This window comes from Leptosomus discolor, chromosome 8 (assembly GCF_034619465.1).
Source record: "Leptosomus discolor isolate bLepDis1 chromosome 8, bLepDis1.hap2, whole genome shotgun sequence".
NCBI lineage: Eukaryota > Metazoa > Chordata > Aves > Leptosomiformes > Leptosomidae > Leptosomus > Leptosomus discolor.
The window spans coordinates 3,416,888-3,436,156 of record NC_141398.1 but is presented as its reverse complement, the minus strand read 5'-3'; the positions used below and the strand labels follow the sequence as shown (position 1 = coordinate 3,436,156).

The 19,269-nt window shown below is 40.4% G+C and overlaps 1 protein-coding gene across 1 annotated transcript in view; it reads right to left on the bottom strand.

The window, feature by feature from the left end:
* ZNF236 (zinc finger protein 236) overlaps positions 1-19,269 on the bottom strand; it is a 73,068-nt gene that overhangs the window by 21,384 nt on the left and 32,415 nt on the right. The window contains exons 9-17 of the mRNA XM_086468862.1: positions 18,589-18,792; positions 16,786-17,014; positions 14,746-15,018; positions 12,517-12,720; positions 9,302-9,446; positions 7,426-7,686; positions 6,925-7,175; positions 6,121-6,222; positions 837-988 (exon numbers count right to left, since the gene is read on the bottom strand). Of these exons, the coding sequence (XP_086324988.1) occupies positions 837-988; positions 6,121-6,222; positions 6,925-7,175; positions 7,426-7,686; positions 9,302-9,446; positions 12,517-12,720; positions 14,746-15,018; positions 16,786-17,014; positions 18,589-18,792 (1,821 nt within the window). The remainder of the gene's footprint in view (positions 1-836; positions 989-6,120; positions 6,223-6,924; positions 7,176-7,425; positions 7,687-9,301; positions 9,447-12,516; positions 12,721-14,745; positions 15,019-16,785; positions 17,015-18,588; positions 18,793-19,269) is intronic.

The window sequence follows — 19,269 nt, the reverse complement described above, 5'->3', positions numbered from 1 at the left end:
AAAACCACCACGGAACAATCATTGAGAATGACAGCACGTTTTCAGATCTGAAGAGAAGAAAGCCCCAAAGCCTGTAGGCTGAAATTACTCAAACTCTTCCAGATCCTAAACCCCACCTCAGTTCTCTGACTGACACTTGCCCTTTGCAAACAAGCAACAACAATTCACGCAGGTCATCACGGTAAAGACATTACTGCAGTTGGTCTTCACGCTCTGGAGATACTCAAAACCCGCCTGGACGTGGTCCTGCGCGACCTGCTCTAGGTGGTCCTGCTTTAGCAAGTGGTTGGACTAGATGATCTCCAGAGGTCCCTTCCAACCCCTACTGTTCTGTGAGTCTGTGAAACTGCTACCATCGTAAAAGGTTATATTTAAACTGTAGTTTTAGCAATTAAACTCTTTTACAAATTTAACCAGACGAGAACCATGAAAAAACATCACACACTGCAATAAGCAAGCTCCACGAACGGTCACTACACACCTGTAATGTTATTTTTATTGCTTAATCGTATCTATATCCATAGAATTTAGTGCCATAATGTAAAATTATTTTGTAACTTTAGGTCCCTTCATTTTAGATTTACAATCCAACTTCACAGCATTACTTATTTTTTTAAGCCTAGAGCATCAAAACGAACAACTCTTTTTCAGAAACACGTAGCCAGGTCACTTTAGCCTTCCCCCGCTCTTTTATTTTCCAGTTGTGAACCATAAGCAATCTAGGAAAGAAATCACAAAACTTTTCCGACTTCTCAGTTTACTCAATCACCAACGATAGTCCAAAGAAGCTCCTCACTGAACCCAGAACAGCGACTTCGCCTTCTAGCAGTACTTACGACGTTAATAGTGTCTGTAGTTGGAACCTGAAGAAGGGCTGGCGGATGGTAACTCGTTGACAGAGCCTGAGATTCAAGCGTGCTTGAATCCTGCAGCTGCTGTACAGCTGGAAATTGAGGCTGTTGATTGTAGTTGTCATTCACTGCAAAACCTGCCAGAAATTAAACGCGGAAAACACACCCAATTGGACTTTGACTAACACCACACTTTGTCTGAAGACCACCTTCAAAGAGAGTAAGTCGTATTACCATGTCGTAATACTCATTTTATACTCTTCACTGTTGAGTGTCAAAGCACACAAATGTTTCTGGCAGCTACATAATATGCAGAACAGGGTTACTTACCATTAGCTGGAATTCTATTGGAAAATCTCCTCCACAGAAAAACACTGTTTGAAGTTTCTTCGGGGTGCCACAATTACCTTAGAGCCATTGAAATTTTGAATTTCTTGTATGTAAGCATGCATGTGTCAAACAGGTGGACCCATCTCCCTTTATCCACGTTGGTACCACGCTCCCTTAACTACACTGGAAGCCGATCACAAGGATGCAAAGCTCAGTGGGGAGGATGGCGGGTGAGTGGAGGAGATGACCCAATAGGAGAACTCCAGTTTCTGATAAAGTAACCCCGTTTTCTCCTACTTTGGATCTCCTCCACATATTCCCACTCTTTAGATAATAGTAAAGTAGAGCCTCTCAAAGGCAAACTGCAAAGTAAAAAATAAACATATTTTCATTCACATTTTCAGCGTCAAGACCTGAAATTTTTATTCGGTTTTGTTCTTCCGAAATATCAGAACTTAATCACTTCCTTTTCTAAATGAAGGAATGAAATGAGAGTATCAATGATTCAGAGCCAGGGAAGTATAGCTCAGATTGCAGAGGTTTTTAATGCTTTTAGAGATGCCCTTTTCTCAACGCCTCTAAGCCCTAACGCTTCTATTATTAACAACAAATTAAATCCGTTATGTGGAAAAAAAATGAAACCACAAGTTATCAGTAATTAAGGTAAGGGCAGCAATTTGACTATTTCTGTGCAGTTTGCCTTTAGTGGACAAAAAGGGTGAAGATTATGAAAACAGGGCAGAAACAAACCCACATCAGATGACCACAGCATCAAAGGCCAAAAAAGCAACGCTTAAAGAATCTTTTGAATTACAGTATATCAAAACCTGGGATGTGTAAGTTGAAGCAGAAATTTTCCCAAAAGACACTTTTCACACCAGAATACTGTAACCCATATAGGAAAAAACCCTACTTGTATGCTATTGCTCACACCACAGAATGAAAACTAACAAACGCAACCAAACCTTGAAAGCATTATTAGTCAGGTCGTACCTTATCACCAAACCTAATGCTGCAACTTGTGTATTATTTTCTCTCCTAGAGCTACCAAGATTACAAGAAAAAAAAAAGATTCAACGAGCGGAACCTTGCACCTCAGTTACTCTTAGTGAAACGACAAAATAACAAGTAGCCTGAAGAACAGCAACGCAAAGCTGTACGGTGGTCGGACGGCTGCTAATTTCTGTTTTCAACTACATTTTAAAAGCACCTTCACAGAAAAATGGTATTCCCACCACACTTGATGAGAACACCAAAAAAACAAGCTTCAAGGAACTGAAGCAAAAGCGAAGCACTTCCACGCCCTACTTGAAAAAAAAAAAGGATGTACTATTAACTGTACAAAGCAACAGCTCCCTAAAAAACCTGAAACTTTTTTTTAATCGGTAAGCAAGAAGGAAAACAGAAGTTACTACACCTTGACCTGTTTCGCTTCACAGTGTTTAATCAAAGCAATTACTGACATCCTAAAGAATTTCCCAGGATCGTGCAACAAAACACTCAGGAAGAAAATTTCTGACTGTAGAGGTATTTTGAGACAAACTGAAGAAGGAAACGCTACTTCTGAAAGTAGCTCTGGAGTAAACATAAACCAGCGCTGTAACAGGAATATACGTGATGCATCGCCATTTTGCCCAATGACTAGGACGAGGGTCAATCTCCACTCAAAATTTTAAAATTCTGAGCATGCTAAAGGCATCTGCTACCACCACACTACTACTACAGAACAGCGTTAAAATCAAATAAACTTCAAAAAACCCTCCCCAAACACCAAAAAGCAGACGTTCAGTCTGAGAGAAAGACGGAAACATATTTCTGAACCTTTTTCTGCTCTTGCTTTCATCATTAGACATTGTTTCCCAGAAGCTTTTGCTTCATCTTCAAAGAACAGAGAGCATCTTAAGCTCTGCATAATAAGGGGAGTCTCTCACTACAAAGTCCTCTAAACTTGGATTTGGACTTTGTGTTATTTCAGTACAAGTAATCATTCGCATCGCTTGGTTTTTCTTGGCTTTAGGACATCACCCAACCTATTCTCTTCTACATTAACACACTGAAAAAATAGAATACTCTGGAAATCAGTTTACTAGTGGAAAGATGCGTCTTGCACATGAGAATGAGAAAAACGACAGTATGATAGCTCATAATGAAGACAATATTTTGGTTTAGACAAAACTCGAAGTCTTTACTGACAGATATTTGACCTCTAACGTTACAAACACATCTACATGCACGGGTGCAGCTCGGCGGGGCTCATCACTAGCAGTTCCGTGTTCTGCAGCTTTGCTTCCCAGGCACCTTTTGGAACCAGCTGAACAGTATCAACGCGTAAACAGTCACTGAAAGACTCGGAATTCCAAGTCCTGAGATTGCAGATCAACTTCTTGGGAAAGCAAAACAGCCGTCTGGCGGCAAGGGTGTATTTGTACGGGCTACAGAACAACGGTGTTTGGATTTCTTGTAGGTTTTCAAGACCACTCTCCTATCACCGCTAATTGAATTATTAACAATCATACCATGCTTACAGGGAGACTTTAAAGGAAGACAAGGTGACATAATCTATATGAAAACACATTTGGTGACAGATGATATTCAATAACCCAAACGTTTTCTGATAAAAGATCCATTTGGTTGTTCTGACCTCACTAAAAAGTCTTCAAACGAAGATGCCTGAATACGTAAACTACAAACACCACCGGAGCCCTTTTTCTCAGTCTTCACATCTAGCTCAAACGAGTAACAGATTCCGATCCAGCAGCACCCTCACAGGAGCTGCGCTTCTTTACAAGCCTGAACATATCAAGAAGAAAAATCTATCTGAGCAAACCAGAAATTCTGTAAATGCATTGCAAACAAACCTGAAAGACTAAACAAAGCTCTGACAGGTCTGTGCAGACCTAGATATCAACCTCATCTGTCTGAAACGCAAAGATTTTTCTTTTTTTTTTTCCTTAAAAAAGGAAAAAGAAAAATCAAACAAAACCTACCGAAGAGATTTTTTTTTAAAACTCCTATGTTGTTTTATTAATAAACACTGAGCCAAAATATTTTAACAAAAATACATCCTATAAATACCAAGGATAAAAAGGACACAGTGTTTTAAGCTGGAATGTTCTGCCTAGCTGATAGGAAAAAGAAATTAGGAGCATGAAGCACAGATGCAGACATAGGGAGAGGGTCGACCAATTTAACGCATGCATCCGCGCAAATGCTTACCTACCTGAAATTCAAAAATTTTGAAGGGCTCCAGGATCTTCAAGGAAACTTCAAAGAGTTGGGAATCTGTGGATGAGATTCCAAGTAGAATAGGAGATATCTTATACAAATGAGACTTAAAAAAAAAAAACCCAACAAACCACCACACCACAAATGTTCTGATTCTCTTATAATGCACCGATGATCAGCCTAGATTTCGGATGATGAAAGAATTGTTTTGTGAGATTCTAGAAGAGTCTCCCTCCTCCCCAAGGAACCACTCAGTACTCAGTATTTATTTAATGGGGAAGATACACATACACAGGAACTGAAGTCTAAATAAGACAGCAGAACAAGGTTTACGTGTTGGACTTTCAAATTCAAAGGAGCTGTAAAAACCCAACCAAAACCCACCACCACTCTCGAGAGTAACACAGAGTGAAAGGTCGCACTTTTTTTTCCTGTAGTCTCTTTTCATTCATTTGGAAAACTGTAAAAGGTAAGCAATGAAAATAATCCACAGGGCTTTGAGAGGACCTGGTTCAGTCTTGTTTAAATAAGGTGGAGACTTTAATTTTTTTTCTGTTACATGAAAAGCAGCACAACCTAGAGAATTAAAATCAGCAACAAATTATCCTGTTTCTTCAGTGTCACGCAACTTAGCACAGTCAATTATGTTTTGACAAAAGGCTCTACACAACTAAACACGGAATGAAATGAAGAACAGAGAAGTTTAAGCAGATGGAATACCAATCACTGGCTACCAGTTATATAAAGTTATATATGAAGTTATTTGCTGGAGTCAGAAACAAGGAGGAAGAGATGAACCGGTCAGCCAGTGAGGTATGCTTCCCAACCAAAACAAATGAAAAGCCCTTGAACATACCACCCTCCCCTGCTGCCCCCCACCAAAAAAATCCCAAACCAAAACTAGTGGCTTCCCATCAAGCAACGCCTCAAGAAACACGGCAGTGAAAAGTGAAGGAACACAGTCATTTCTTCATTCTCCGCAGGCTACATAAGCCTTATGCATATTTCGCATTATTTGGGTGGTGGTGGGGGAGTTTCCAAATGTTTACAATCTCTTAATCTGTTACTTACGTAGCTTTATACAACACAAAAGGAAACTGCTGTGGTTAGGTGAAAGTACGACTTTTCCAAGATGCTATTTTGCACTGTCTTTTTCCACAACGAATCCTGACAGCTACTCAGTCAAACCTTATGCCATGTTTTCCTGGGCAACCTGCTCTGGGTGACTCTGCTTTAGCAGGGAGGTTGGACCAGGTGCTCTCCAGAGGTCCCTTCCAACCCTGGGTGACCCTGCTTTAGCAGGGAGGTTGGACCAGGTGCTCTCCAGAGGTCCCTTCCAACCCCCACCACTCTGTGATTCTGTTTCTGATCATCTCAGGTTATGAGCACGTGTATTTAGGGGGAAAGGTGTGTAAACTGCCCACTGCCCCAGCAATTTCAAACACAAGCAAAGAAAGAACATGAAATGCCGGACTACAGACCCCATACTGTAACTAAACATCGGCTCACAAAAGCAAAAGCTGTTTATATTTAAGTATTTAAAATATTCTACAAAATATAGTTTCAAAATAGTAATTTAAGAAAAAGTTTTTGCAAGTTCTCTGCATGGCAGTTACTCTGCCTGTGGATGCCCGCTTTTGAAATGCCTCACGACAGCTATGCTGTAAAGCCAAATCTATAAAAACCACTTTAAAAACCTTTATTTATTACTAACCTTGTGATAAGCCCTGTTGATCAAATGGCTGCTGCGTTATAGCTTGCTGTTCAAATTGAGTGATGTTTTCCTGTAAAGCATGCTGGGATGTCACAAATCTATCTGAAATGGGGAAGGAGGCGGTGGGGAGGTGGGGAAGAAAAGGAAAAAAAATATCAAGAACATGAGATGTAATTATCTGGATAATTCAGCTGCTCCCCAAAACCTACATTTTATAGTCATTGGAATTTTTACTGAATTAAAAATACACAAAAGATTATTGGCTGAATACGTATCTTTAGTTATTTAAATCTTTGGTTATCGTAGGCTTTATTGATAGTCCTCTGGAGTAGTTGCTAACTCATTACCACGAAAAAGAGCACTAAGCAAAACCAAAATACTTTGCTCCACCATTACTAATAGAATACGTACATGAAATATTTTATATTCTCCCACCTCAAAACACAGGTATTAGTTCTTAAGTAGACCACATAGCAGTGCTTTTTATGAATCATAAGAGGTGATTCGGTAAAGTTTTGAGCATGTAGCATCGTTTTCCTGTGTATTTGTTTGGTAGTTTTGTTTGATACAACTAAATGGGACCTTAACCAATCCTTTTGCATTTTTAACAGCAAACCTAAATACCAACGAATGAAAGGAACTGTACAATACACTGTAAGTAGTTAGCTTTTACTCCATGGATTTTTCTAGTTGTTTACTTGCACTGTCTTGAAACCCCAATCATTGAAATTTGTGACGAGAAACGTTATTTGAGAACTGGTAAACTTACCTCATTATAAACCTCATCATACTGCAAATACTCACCCTCATCTTGCTCTAAAGGCTGATCAGCCAATTGTTGTTCTAGCGCCGTTTCTTCTGTGCCTACTACTGGCTGCTGGTCTAACTCTAAAATAGCCTGCTGATCTGTTGCCACAGCTTCGGGCTGCTGTAGCTCATCGCTTTCAATCTCCACTTGCATCTGTGTAGAAACATGAATGCTCTGCTGATCTACCGTAGAATCATCGATCGAGGCAGACTGCTGATGCTGTTGAAGCTGCTGTGCAAGTTCGTATCTGCAAAGAAAGGCAAGAAGGTCTTCTCATGGCTTCAGTTAGACAGTTATCCTAACTATTTAAGTAAATACATTTTTATTTTTATCATACACAACAGTTTACTGTACTCCCAGAGCTACCGAAGTGTTTGCTACCCATAAATAAACACCCTTATCCAATTACTAGCATTCGCAAAGCTGCCTTTCCAAGTATCTTTAAGGAAGGGCTACTGAAACACGCTGAAGGGTTCATATAAAAATTGTGAACATACCTATGGGTCTTCATGTGTTTTTTACAGTTTAGTGACGTTTTGAATGTTTTCTGACAATACGGACACATGTACGGCCGCAGGTCGTTATGGATCCCCATATGTCGCCTGAGGCTACCACCAGTAGTGAAGGCCCCGTTGCATATAAGACACTTAAAAGCTTTCAATCCGGTGTGTGTTCTAATATGTGCCTTCAGAACTCCAGCTGACACGAAACCTCTTCCACACTGAGAGCACTTAAATGGCTTTTCACCAGTGTGTGACCTTTTGAAGAGAAAGCAGAAGTTAAAGTAGACTTAACAGTTTGGTTTACAAAGTTATTACAAGACTGAATTTTAAAATAAGGAACATAAACCAAACTCAGGTGACTGCCGTTTGGATGGAAGAGGCCTCAGTTAAGAAAATCCAGAAATTAAAACTCTAATACATTAGAAACAACCTGCACATCACTACTGGCAGGGCTAGAAGCAATACTCTTTGAGGGTTTTAATTATGTTCTACAGTCCAATCTCCTCTTCTGATCGTATTTTGCCTCAATTAAAACATTTGGCTTGAATTTTTCCATGCCAGATAATATACTGGTTCTTCAGACTAGTGTATTATCGTCCACATGTATACTCCTCAGTTCGGCTAAAACAATGTTCACAAAAGTTTGGAGAAAAAATATAAAAACCTCCTCATGCTGTATACTACTACTACTACATTTAGAACCATAGAAAGGTTTGGGTCAGAAGGGACCTCAAAGACCATCTAGTCCAACCCCCCTGCCCTGGGCAGCGACACCTCCCACCAGACCAGGTCGCTCCCAGCCCCATCCAGCCTTGAGCACTGCCAGGGAGGGGGCAGCCACAGCTCCTCTGGGCAGCCTGTGCCAGCGCCTCACCGCCCTCACAGGGAAGAATTTCTTCCCAATATCTCATCTCAATCCCCCCTCTTTCAGTTTAACACCCTCCCCTCCTGCTAAGACAGCATGTAGAAACCAAGAACTGTTTCAAGCCAGTTTGAGAACCTACCAATACAAAACTTTGATTTGGAAGCAGAACACGAGGAACTCGCCATGATTTGAATTAGAGGGAGAAAATTGTGCAGAGCTTAGATGGCAGAAACAAGCAGATTGCCACCTGCTTGTATGGATTATTTCCTTAGATCCCAGTAATCATCTTGGCTGTTTTTTTCATATTTTCTCCTCCAGTTATTCATAGTTCATAAACCAGCGAGCAATGTTTGATAACTTGACTAAATGTCCGAGCTCACTGCCTGTAAAACTGCAACCCAACCTAACTTTGAAGCTACCCCTTCTTTTGAAAACAAGGTTGGATTAGTTACTTCCTCTGGTTCCCCTTCAACCTAAGATTTTCTGTGACTCCATGACCTTGTGGTTGTAACAAACACCCACCATATGGAACCTGAACTGGACTTCAAGCAACAAAATGATCCCTAAAAACGTTTACTCGATTACAAGCCTAAATTCTTTTAGGTTTAGTACTCAGAAAACAGCGCACACGATAAAAAGCTAATTTCCTTCTCCAAAAATAGGAGTTACATACAAAGCAGATGATCTGGAGTCCGCAATCACAAGATTATGATAAGAATCGACATGCAATGCTTGCCATTTCCCACACATAGTTTAGGAAAAAGGACTCCGAGTGTTAATAAGCCAAATTGCACACTAAACACAACCACCTGTACTGCTAGGACTGCACATAGGCATGAATTTACTCCAAAGCCTCCTCCAGCTTTACCAGAAAAATCCATTATCATTGGTTCGCTACTTAAGAGACAGTAAAAAGAGAAGTCTTTTCAGTGAACACCATATAAACTTCATGCTTTTCCATAAATTTATTACATCCATTTCCTTTCCTCTTTCTGTTTATTTTACCTGATGTGTTGTTTAAGATGACAGGATTTCTTATAGGCTCGATGGCAATAAAAGCATTTGTATGGTCTGTCCGCATCATTCACAAAATTATTGTTAAAATAATTTTGGAAGAACTGGCTATTCCTTGGAATTGGCTGGATGAGACCTGCACACAAAGACACACACACACACAAAGAGGAAAAATTAATTGGCAAAGTTATTCCAAAGTCGCCATAGACTGAAGAGCTAGTATTTGGGGGAAAAAAAAGTGACTAAACTTTTAGCATGCAAGAATATAAAGAAAATGAGCAAGTTTTCAGCACTTACTTAAAATTATGCATGCATCTACCCAGCACTACACATACTGTATCGCACACGCTATCTGTTTTAGCGGTAGCTCTTCTTTTAGCCCTCGGTACCACCTCCATACATTAAGCCCCATGTATGTCCAAAGTAAGCATTAGCTTTAAAAAAAGCTGCCAGTTACAAATTCACTGCTAATCAAACAAGATGTTGCTCCTCCAACCTCCACCTTAAGCAAATGGCATTTCAACAACGCGCCCCAGCTGTACATTGTAACTTGACAAATATTTAATGTGCATTTGTGGAAAGTACAAGACTCCATGATATATAACCTAAAGGAGAAAAAAAGTCCATTAAAAATTGTTGTATTTCTACACCATCTACTTTGGCTACTCAGTCAGTCTCGTTAATTCTCTGGGTACCTCCAAAAGCGTATCGGGGAGGGGGGGAAAAAACCCCCACCCAAACCAAAACCTCAAACCAATTTATTTAAACAAATGCTCTTGATACGCTGGTCCCTGAAGTCAGTCAAGTGTCATCTTGGAAAGTCAATTAAAAGTTCCTGCTACTAAACATCTGGCTGCTAAAGCAAGAGTACGCGGTCTCAGAGCGGCCGGCAGAAGGACGTTGTCCCAATCCCGGTGACAGAACGGGACCAAACGGGACCAGACTTCTCAAGTAACCCAGCTCACCAGCACTCACACGCCTGTGAACTCAGCAGCACTCATCACAGCACTAACACACAAGGCTGAGGGAGCCATGTAAAGTTGCCACAAATAGGTAACAGATCCCTTTACGGTCCTAAATATTCACCACAAAAGCCTTTTATGCCGTCTTTTCCTTCTGAATACCAAACCTAGCGTTCTGAAGAAGGGAAAGCCCGAAGGGTTTCTGCTGACTTCCAAATGTAATTGAAAAGAGCAGAGACGAGGAGAGGGAATTCTCCCAATTTTGAGAAGTTTTCTCTTAAAAAAACAAACCAAACCAAATCAAACAAAAAAACCCCAAACCAAATCCCCCACCAAAACCAACCCCCTACTTTCTAAATCCCTTCCGACACTCTTCTGTACCGATAATTAGCAGTACTGTGCAGGAGACGACACAAGCCTTCCAAATCAGAAGAGAAGGAACTCTGTATGATGAATATTTACTCTCAGTTATTTTTGATCCGATAAAAGCAGAATAAATCAGTTCACTCTGAGAATGCACGACAGCTGACTAACTTGTGAGGTTCAACGGTTCTGGTCTGCAGAAGCACTGCAGAAATTCCGAACAACGTACTCAACAGAACAGAAATAACAGAAATTCCCAATAAACCACTTCCAAATGAATTACTCAACCTGTTCAACTCTGGCAAATTAAACATTTCTCCAAACCATTAGAACAGGTAAAGGTGGCTCTACACTGGATACAGCAACTACAGTTGTTGACAGTTCTGAGCGGGAAAGTTCTACAAAAAGGTATTTTTCCTTCCATCAGTTCCATCTTTGGAACCACAGTACACTGGAAAAATCACAATCATTTTTTGCATTTCCTAATCAATAAATACCAACAACTAATGCAACAAAATTAAACAAACGTAACAGGTAGAGACCAATTTTCAGACTTCTTTATAGACTTTTAGAATAATTCATATTTTTTTAAAAAGCAAAATATATATCCACATTTTATTTGTTCTTCATCAAAGTTGTCACTCAAAAGATTAACACCAGTACGGAGCAACAGTACTAGTTTCGTGACAGCTCTAAAAGAAGTAAGATTTTTTTTCTGCAAACATTGGAAATATTGCCAGTGGGTTGACAAAACATCTTCTAGACAAACGGTGGAACTTCTCATTTCTACACTGAGCACTCTGCTATCTGATGATGAGTTCAGGTGTTATCAGCACCTGCAGCAAACAACTTTTTTTGTTAACGTTGTTTTGGTTTTTTTCCAAAATCTGGAATTTCGCTGCACAGATCTTAATTGTATTGAAGTGCTTTTTTCCTTAAAATCACGAATTAGGACTGGACCTGTTTCCAAGGGTCACTCAAGAGAGAACTATTGTGTGATCTGAACACCTGAAGCCGTCAGCTAAGCTTTGTGGCTACTCCGAAAATTTAAGTTTCTTGTACATGACACCAAACTAACCCCTACTCTTGCATTCAGTAATTCTTGGAAGCGGTGAAAGCCAAAGGATTTTTAAAGACTGATAAAGATTTCAGGCTAAAGGTATTACCAATATAATATTTTACTCTATAAAGATGACTACAGAACAGACAAGGCAGGGGTTCGCAGACTGGTGAGTCAAACAACAAAGAGTAAACCCCTTGCCCACGACCTCTACGGGACAACACGTCGTCTTGACTGAGCTGTGCAACAATTTACCATCCTCCAAAAAGGGGTTTTACGTAAGGCTTACGTAACAACTATTCTACAACAGAATTAAAATGACTGTGTGAATTCTCTATAGCACATTCCAGAATTATTCTGCCCTTTTTTGAAACGTTATCACTAATGATAACACTCGTTCAGCCGTGGTCACAACTATAACAAAGACACTAGCATCGTATCGCACCTCGACTCATTAAGATATGTAATTTGAATAAACATGATCACCTTAAGAAGGATCTAGGTCATGAACTGTCTGTCACCTTTTCTATACCAACAGTCTAACGATAGTTAAGTTAAACTTCTAACGTGATGTAAAAACGCGCACACTTTTTTTTTCTGGTAAGGATTGTACAATTTCTCTGTAAATAAAAAAAAACTCTTCTTATCAATTCTAGTGCAAGCCACTACAAAGCACGGCCCTTTTCTGAAGCCTGGTTATTTCTGATGACTTACTTCAAAGTGCATCTTTCTGACTAAACTCTCAACTTGTTTGCTGGATTAAACTGTGACCTGTATTTTCCAGCAAAAATCGCCACGAGAGCATGGATTTACTCCTTTACCTAAATCAGTTATGAGTATGGGCTCTTGCAAAGGTATGTCTGGGACCGGAACACTCGTCTTTCCTACTCGAACTTTCGCAGGTTTACGCTGATGTCGCAGCTTCCTTAGCTCGGTGTGTTTAAAATGTGAAGCAATATGAGTTTTCCGGTGGCCTGATGTTCTAAATTTTTTGTCACAGTGAGGACAAGCAAAAGGCCTAACACCTGCAAAAGATTAAAACCAAAATATTAGTTTGTGATTTTATTTCCACCACCCTAGAAACGTAGCTTTGGAATACAGATTCTCTTTTCTTTTTTTGTTTTCTATCAGGGTGTTTACTGTTAAACAGGTTTTCAAAACAGATCCATTAAACTGGTTGTAACACATCACTTTATGCAAAGTTGTTATGAGGAAGCCGGAGGATGCAAAAGTGACAGTGATTTTCAAAGGATTCCAGAAGAATTGCAGATAGCAGGTCAAATATCCTTCCAAAACAAACTGTTAAAAACTGTGAGAAAAAAGAATCAGCAAACACACGGACAAATGTTATAGAATAGGATAAACCAGAGGAACAGCGATGTGACAAAGTCTAACGAAACTCTAGCTCGGTCTCTGAAAACGTCAACGCAGTCAGAAACAGGAGTTATAGAAGAAAGACTTTTGCAACGCAAAATCCAGTCGAAATCTGCCCTCGGGAAGGATACTGGAGAACTCGGTAAGTTAAGAGACAGGCAAAGCCCACAAACTTCCAGCTGTTGTTCAACGGGAAATCTTGGGCTTGGAAGGCTAGGAAACGAGTGGGTATTACGAAGAAAGCTCCAGGAAACCACAGGTGGGAAAAACGCACAAGGAAGAAGACCGAACCATTCTTCGCAATACAGTAACTAAAACATATGAAACCAACGAGCAGAATATTTAAAGGAACAGAAAGTACCTTACTCAACGTGTAGCTCACTCAACACGTGAATTCACTATGTTAGTTAGTAAGTTCACATGGGTTCAAAACCAATCAGCTAAGCTCTTCGGCACCAAAAAAACAATCTACAGGGTGCTGCTTATTGCAGAGAAGCTTGTTGGACGCTGCTAAGAAGCATTACTGTAGGCTTCCCCTTTTCCACACGTGGCCATCAGGGAGAGCACACAGGGCCAGATGAACCTCTAACCTGCCCCAGTAAGCCTAATGTGCTAGACAGAGGGAGAAGGAAAACACCTCTGACAGGAAAGACAAGGGTGCTGAATGATGGCTAGCTACACACTAGTGTTTCATAAACACTGGACTACCCCTTTTTCAAGCCACCGAGTGCTTTTGACAGAGTCTGACTTCTTAAATAAAGGAAGGTTGACTTTAAAGTAACAGAAAAAAATACTAGTTTACAGGTTTACAAAAAACAAAGTGAAAAACTTTCTGCAGAGGAATCCAGCACCGGTATTTCACGGACGAAAGGCACCTGACTGCAAAACGTTGAACACCAAATGCACACAGCCAATGAATGACACTTTTGCAGAATGTAAATACATAAACAGGAGTGAAAGGAAAGAGCAGCGCATTTATGAGCTTATCTTGCTGAAAGCTTATTTCCCTGCAAGAACAAAGGAAGGAAAACAACCAGTTAGTCCACCAGGAGTGGAAAATTCATTTTTCTCTATGCAGGGGATAGAAGTTCAGCCACAGAAAATCAGGTATTGAAGACATGGTATGGGATGCAAACAAGGATCATATGAACAGAGGAGTTTTAGGGTATGCAGTGTAAGATACTGAAAACAGGTCAGTTGGTGAAAACGCCAAGCAACACCTTTTTCTTGAAGAAAAAATGGGAAGGAACGAAACAGCCCTGAGTGATACAGGGAAATTATCAGAAAGTGGGAAGAAAAGATGCAGAGAAAATATGAGAGAGAACTGGGGAAAAGCAAAATCAGAACTCAAATGCTAAGAGTATGACTCTTGAGAAAGCACAATTAAATACACTCACAACAGCGATATTAAATACGAGCAACAGCTGATTCATCATCAGAAAACTAAGTGTCCGTGGCTTGTGTAAGAGCTCAAACAAAGTTTCAAAGCCATGAAACACCAGAAAGTTATGATAAAAATTTAAGTTCATCATCTAAGACGCTAGGAATGGTTCATTCTCCGATCGGTATCAACGACATGACAGACACCTCTACGACGGAAGCGCTTCACATGGTCTTTTTTCATTTCAGGTCTCACCCACATCACTGAAAACACACAAGCAATGTCGAGGCCTTACCTGTATGTAGACGAATGTGAACTTTTAAACTCCCTGAGGTGGAAAAGCATTTCATACAAAATTGGCACTTAAAAGCTTTGATGCCACTGTGGGTTTTTATGTGTGCTGTGAGAGTGCTCTTAACGGCAAAGGCGCGGAAACACTGGGGACACTTGAACGGCTTCTCATGGGTATGAATGCGAATGTGGCGCACCAGATCACTTGGTTTTTTAAATTCTTTGGAGCAATACGGACAAACATGCCACCTGATTCCGTTTTCTTCACGTATAGAACCTAAAACAAAAGGGACAAAATGAATGTGTTTGAAACACTTTAACAGTTCTTCAAAAATCCCACTACCCTGACACCATTATTCAAAGCAACCAAAGCTCAAAAACATTTCGCGAAACAGGCGCCACCACAACACGTTTCGTAGGCAATTAACTTGTCAGACACATTCTGCTAACCTAAGAGGATCCGGTTGAAATTTAAACATTTTCATGCTACTGAAAAGGCAGAAGGTTTTTTAAAAAAAAAAAAAAAAAAAAAAAAGGAGAGAAGAAAAAAAGCCAAGAAATGTCCAACTTCACAGAACCGAAAGATTGCAGTTTGTACGCCACTCAAAACCAGAAGGTAGTTGTAATACAATATCATATAGCAGTTAACTTATAAATACCGTATCTAACATAAAATTATCCAACAAAGAACATAATTTCTCAGCCATAACCACACCAAATTATTTTAAGTACTAAACATCTAACTGGAGGAAATAACTTCATACGACCCCCTCTCTTCTACAAATTCAGACTTAAATTACGTTTTGTAAAGTTTTCAAGGAGCAAAAATGCCATAAAAAGTCCTTCTGAAAGATTTACAGCTTAAGGCTGCTTTTTCACAAAGGCTGGTTTATGATCCAAGAACCCTAAGGGCTCTCCCTACAGCAACAGCGAACCTTTTCTCAACAAAAAATGACAAAAGAAGCTTCTAAATCCTATCAGGGATTTTTATTCACAGATGTTGTTCAATATCAGATATTTGCTCATTTAAATCAGTTCACGTAGTGGTTTTTTTTTCCTGTAAACCACGTCAATGCACTGAGGTTATGTTATTTTATCAAAAAATGAAGGCGGTTGTGTTTGGCTATACAGCAGTGACCTTTCTCTTTGCAGTCCGAGTGAGACAGTTGGTACTGTTACACACTAGGAACAAGAGTTGTTATTACCAGAGGAAAAAGTTAATGTTGATTTTTAGCTACGCTGGACAAGACGAGTTTTCGACTTTGGATCAATTTCTGCAACCCTTGCAAAGGAAAAAAGCAACATCCATGTATCTATGAAGTTACTACGGACAGAGCTCAATGATTGCTCATGACAGAGCTGTCTCCACCAGGCCAGCCAGTAAAGTACAATTCCAAGCTATACTTGGAACAAACCACTTCTGGCAACCTTCAAGCTTGAGCAACTTTAGCACTAAAGTTGCATTTAAGGACACAGAGACAAAATCCAGACCTGCATACGCACAATACAGCAAGGAAGGAGGTGAAATATTAACAAGCATTTATGGTGACACCACCAAATCAGTACTGGGATTCCAAACACGGGGGACATGAAGCGTTATCCACCAGGCCAACCTTCATCCTTCTCTACATGGCCTAGATCAGTGAAGATCTGCACCAGGCGGCGGCAGCACGGCCCTTCTGCCTCGTGTGAGGCCTCGCCTCCAAAGAGGAAGTCCCGATCCTCCTCAGAGAAGGGTGATGGCAAAAAGAGGGAAAAAGATTTATATTCTTTCTTTTTTTTGTCCTCCTCCAAAAACTCCGCTGATTTAATCCACAAGATTTAACAGCGTAACTTCACTGAACGCCATTCTGGCACATTTTAGTATCAGTATAATAAAAGATATAAATGCTATCATAATTTATACTGTGTTTTCGATAAAAGTAGATGAGGATTGTAACTGATCCGCAGTTTTATTTGGGAAATCCCTTTATAAAGCCATCAGCACACCCACAAATACTGCAGTCCTTACAGCACAGAAAGTAGCAAGCAGTGGCAACATTACCAGGTAAAAACGGTGATTTTTTCTTAATAACCTTTTTTTCTTTTTTATCCACTTTATCTGTACTCTCTTGCTCCTTGTCTTGTTCTGCATTATTAGAGTCAGCCTGATGATTTGAGAGAGTCTGGACGTCCGGGTTCTGATCCTGGGCCCCAGGAGCCTTAGCCTGGCTGCAGTCGGCAGAATGAGCAGAGACGGGAATCGAAGACAACCCACTGTTCTCTAAAGCTTGCTAAAAGAGAACAAAACAGCTTCTAGATTAAACCAGAAATGTCCCACAATTACTCCAACTTTTCTCACACAACTCCTTAGAAAACACAACGCAAATATAACCAAAGGAATTAAACGGCTCATCCTCCCAGGATTTCCGCTGGATTTCAAACCGGCAAAACCATTCTCAGACAACACCGAGTTCTGGTTCTCTGTGGGATTTTAAGTTGGCTTTCCTGCACTAAGACATGGGCCACCAACCGCCTTTCAGAAAAGCGCCAATGGTTTCTACAGAATTCAACATTTGCCAGGAATACGTAGCTACCTCTTATGCCTACTACGGGGGACCATAGCTCCCCACAAAAGATCAGATTTGAAGCCCATCAGCTTGTGAAGAAGCCACAGATGATCTAAAGAAAAAGGAAGAAAGCTAAACCGAAGAAAGGCTCGGAAGAGCTCAAAAGCCTCTCCCAACAAGCCACCGACCACCATCGGACCGAGGCAAGAGCTGTGCGCTCATTTCTGGAAGGGACCGGAGCGTAGGCACCTTTATGGATGCTGTTGTGTCTGAAAGGGCTCTGGATCAAAGACCTCCAACACACGGTGAAGTAGGAGGGTGCAGAGATTTGATGGCTTGGAAAAAAACCTACGTTTTATTTTTATTTTGTACAACAATATGGCTAGTGATGCTCCTACAATAACTTAAAAGAATCAGCCTCAAAGACTGATTTTTTTCATTTTTTTTTACTGGCTATGACAACAATAGTTACTTTTTTTGTTATAGTTTGGTGCAAGTACATAACACGTTCCCGACACTACAGAACTCAGCACAGGTAACACGGTGAACCAGCACATAGCTACATGTAACATTCGTGTACTCCGAAAAGACATTTCAATAGCTCTTGGAAGACTAGAGATGAAAAAATATCTTAAAGGTCAGCAGGCTACCACCAGTACTGAAGAAGAATATTCTCTGCCCTGTTCCATTATGTGGTGGAGGCTGCAGAACAAGCATAGACAGCTGAATTACTGCCTGCACCTCCTCTGTTCCGCAGCATCTCCTACTGCTGGTATCAAGGACAGAATAATGGGTTACACTAAACATTGGTCTGACCCAGAAAGACATTTTCTTTGCCCCAATAGGAAATATTTAAATAGCCCTTATTAGTTAGAACAGGATAAAGGCCCTTTATACATTCTCATTTCTTAATCAGAGAAAAGTATTTTTCCCCTCTTAAACGTCATCATATTTTAAGCACAGAGTAACTTAAGGACGTGCCACAAGCTGCTTCTAGACAACAGAAAAAAAAAAAAGCCAAAGGGGATAAACAAATGTCCATGAATGGATATGCACAGTCAAAGCTTTCTTCTAGGCCATGTAATCAGTATTTATACCCTTGCTTTTGCAAAATTATACAAAAAAAAGGTATCTTGGTGCCTTCAATATGCCTTCAGTAGACCTTACAGTTCATTCCTGACTGATAACGCATTCAGAAATGCAGAAGGAAGGCTATCGTTGAAAATACAGATTTCACTAAAATAAAACTAAGAACGAACCCACCCAAGTGTAAAGCTGTTCTCACACACAGCTCTTACCTGCAAAATATCTCTGTTGATTCCCACTGCAATGTTGAGTTGTTGACCAGGCTGTTGGGGCTGGTTATTTTCTACAGGACCTGGTTCGGATAACTCAAGGAGCTGCTGGATGACATCCGTTACAGCCTGCTGACCCTGATGAGCAGCAGCTGAAGAGACCTGGTTTTCTGGCTGTTGAAGAAGCGGAGACCGAAAATGTGTGGCCTGAAATATACAGCAGTACATTTGTAAAGGAAGAGGAAAAGTACGTAGGAACTGTTGGGCTCCCTCATCTGAAACGTCCACTACAAGGGTGTCCACTTGCGCAAGACACAGGGATCACACAGAGCTGTCATTCAAGGTCTGCTCGCTCCACTAAAGGATTGCTTCTGGACATCCCTTTTCTGGAGTTCTTCCCAAGGTGCACGACTGTCAGCTCACAGCTCGGATTAAGTTCACCCTAACTGCTGAACCTTCAACCAGTCTACAAGACACAGGGACCGATTACTGAATTCCACATGTAGGAGCCACAGGACAAGTCACTCCAAAACAAACAAACAGCCCTGACATGGTTGTCTTTTTAAAGTTCACATTTACCTAAGGCAAGTCCTTTGGAAAAAGTGAGATTTTTTCTGTTTGAAATTACTTGTGTTGTTACAACAGCACCTTCCAGAACAACCAAACTACTAACTTCTTTCCCTT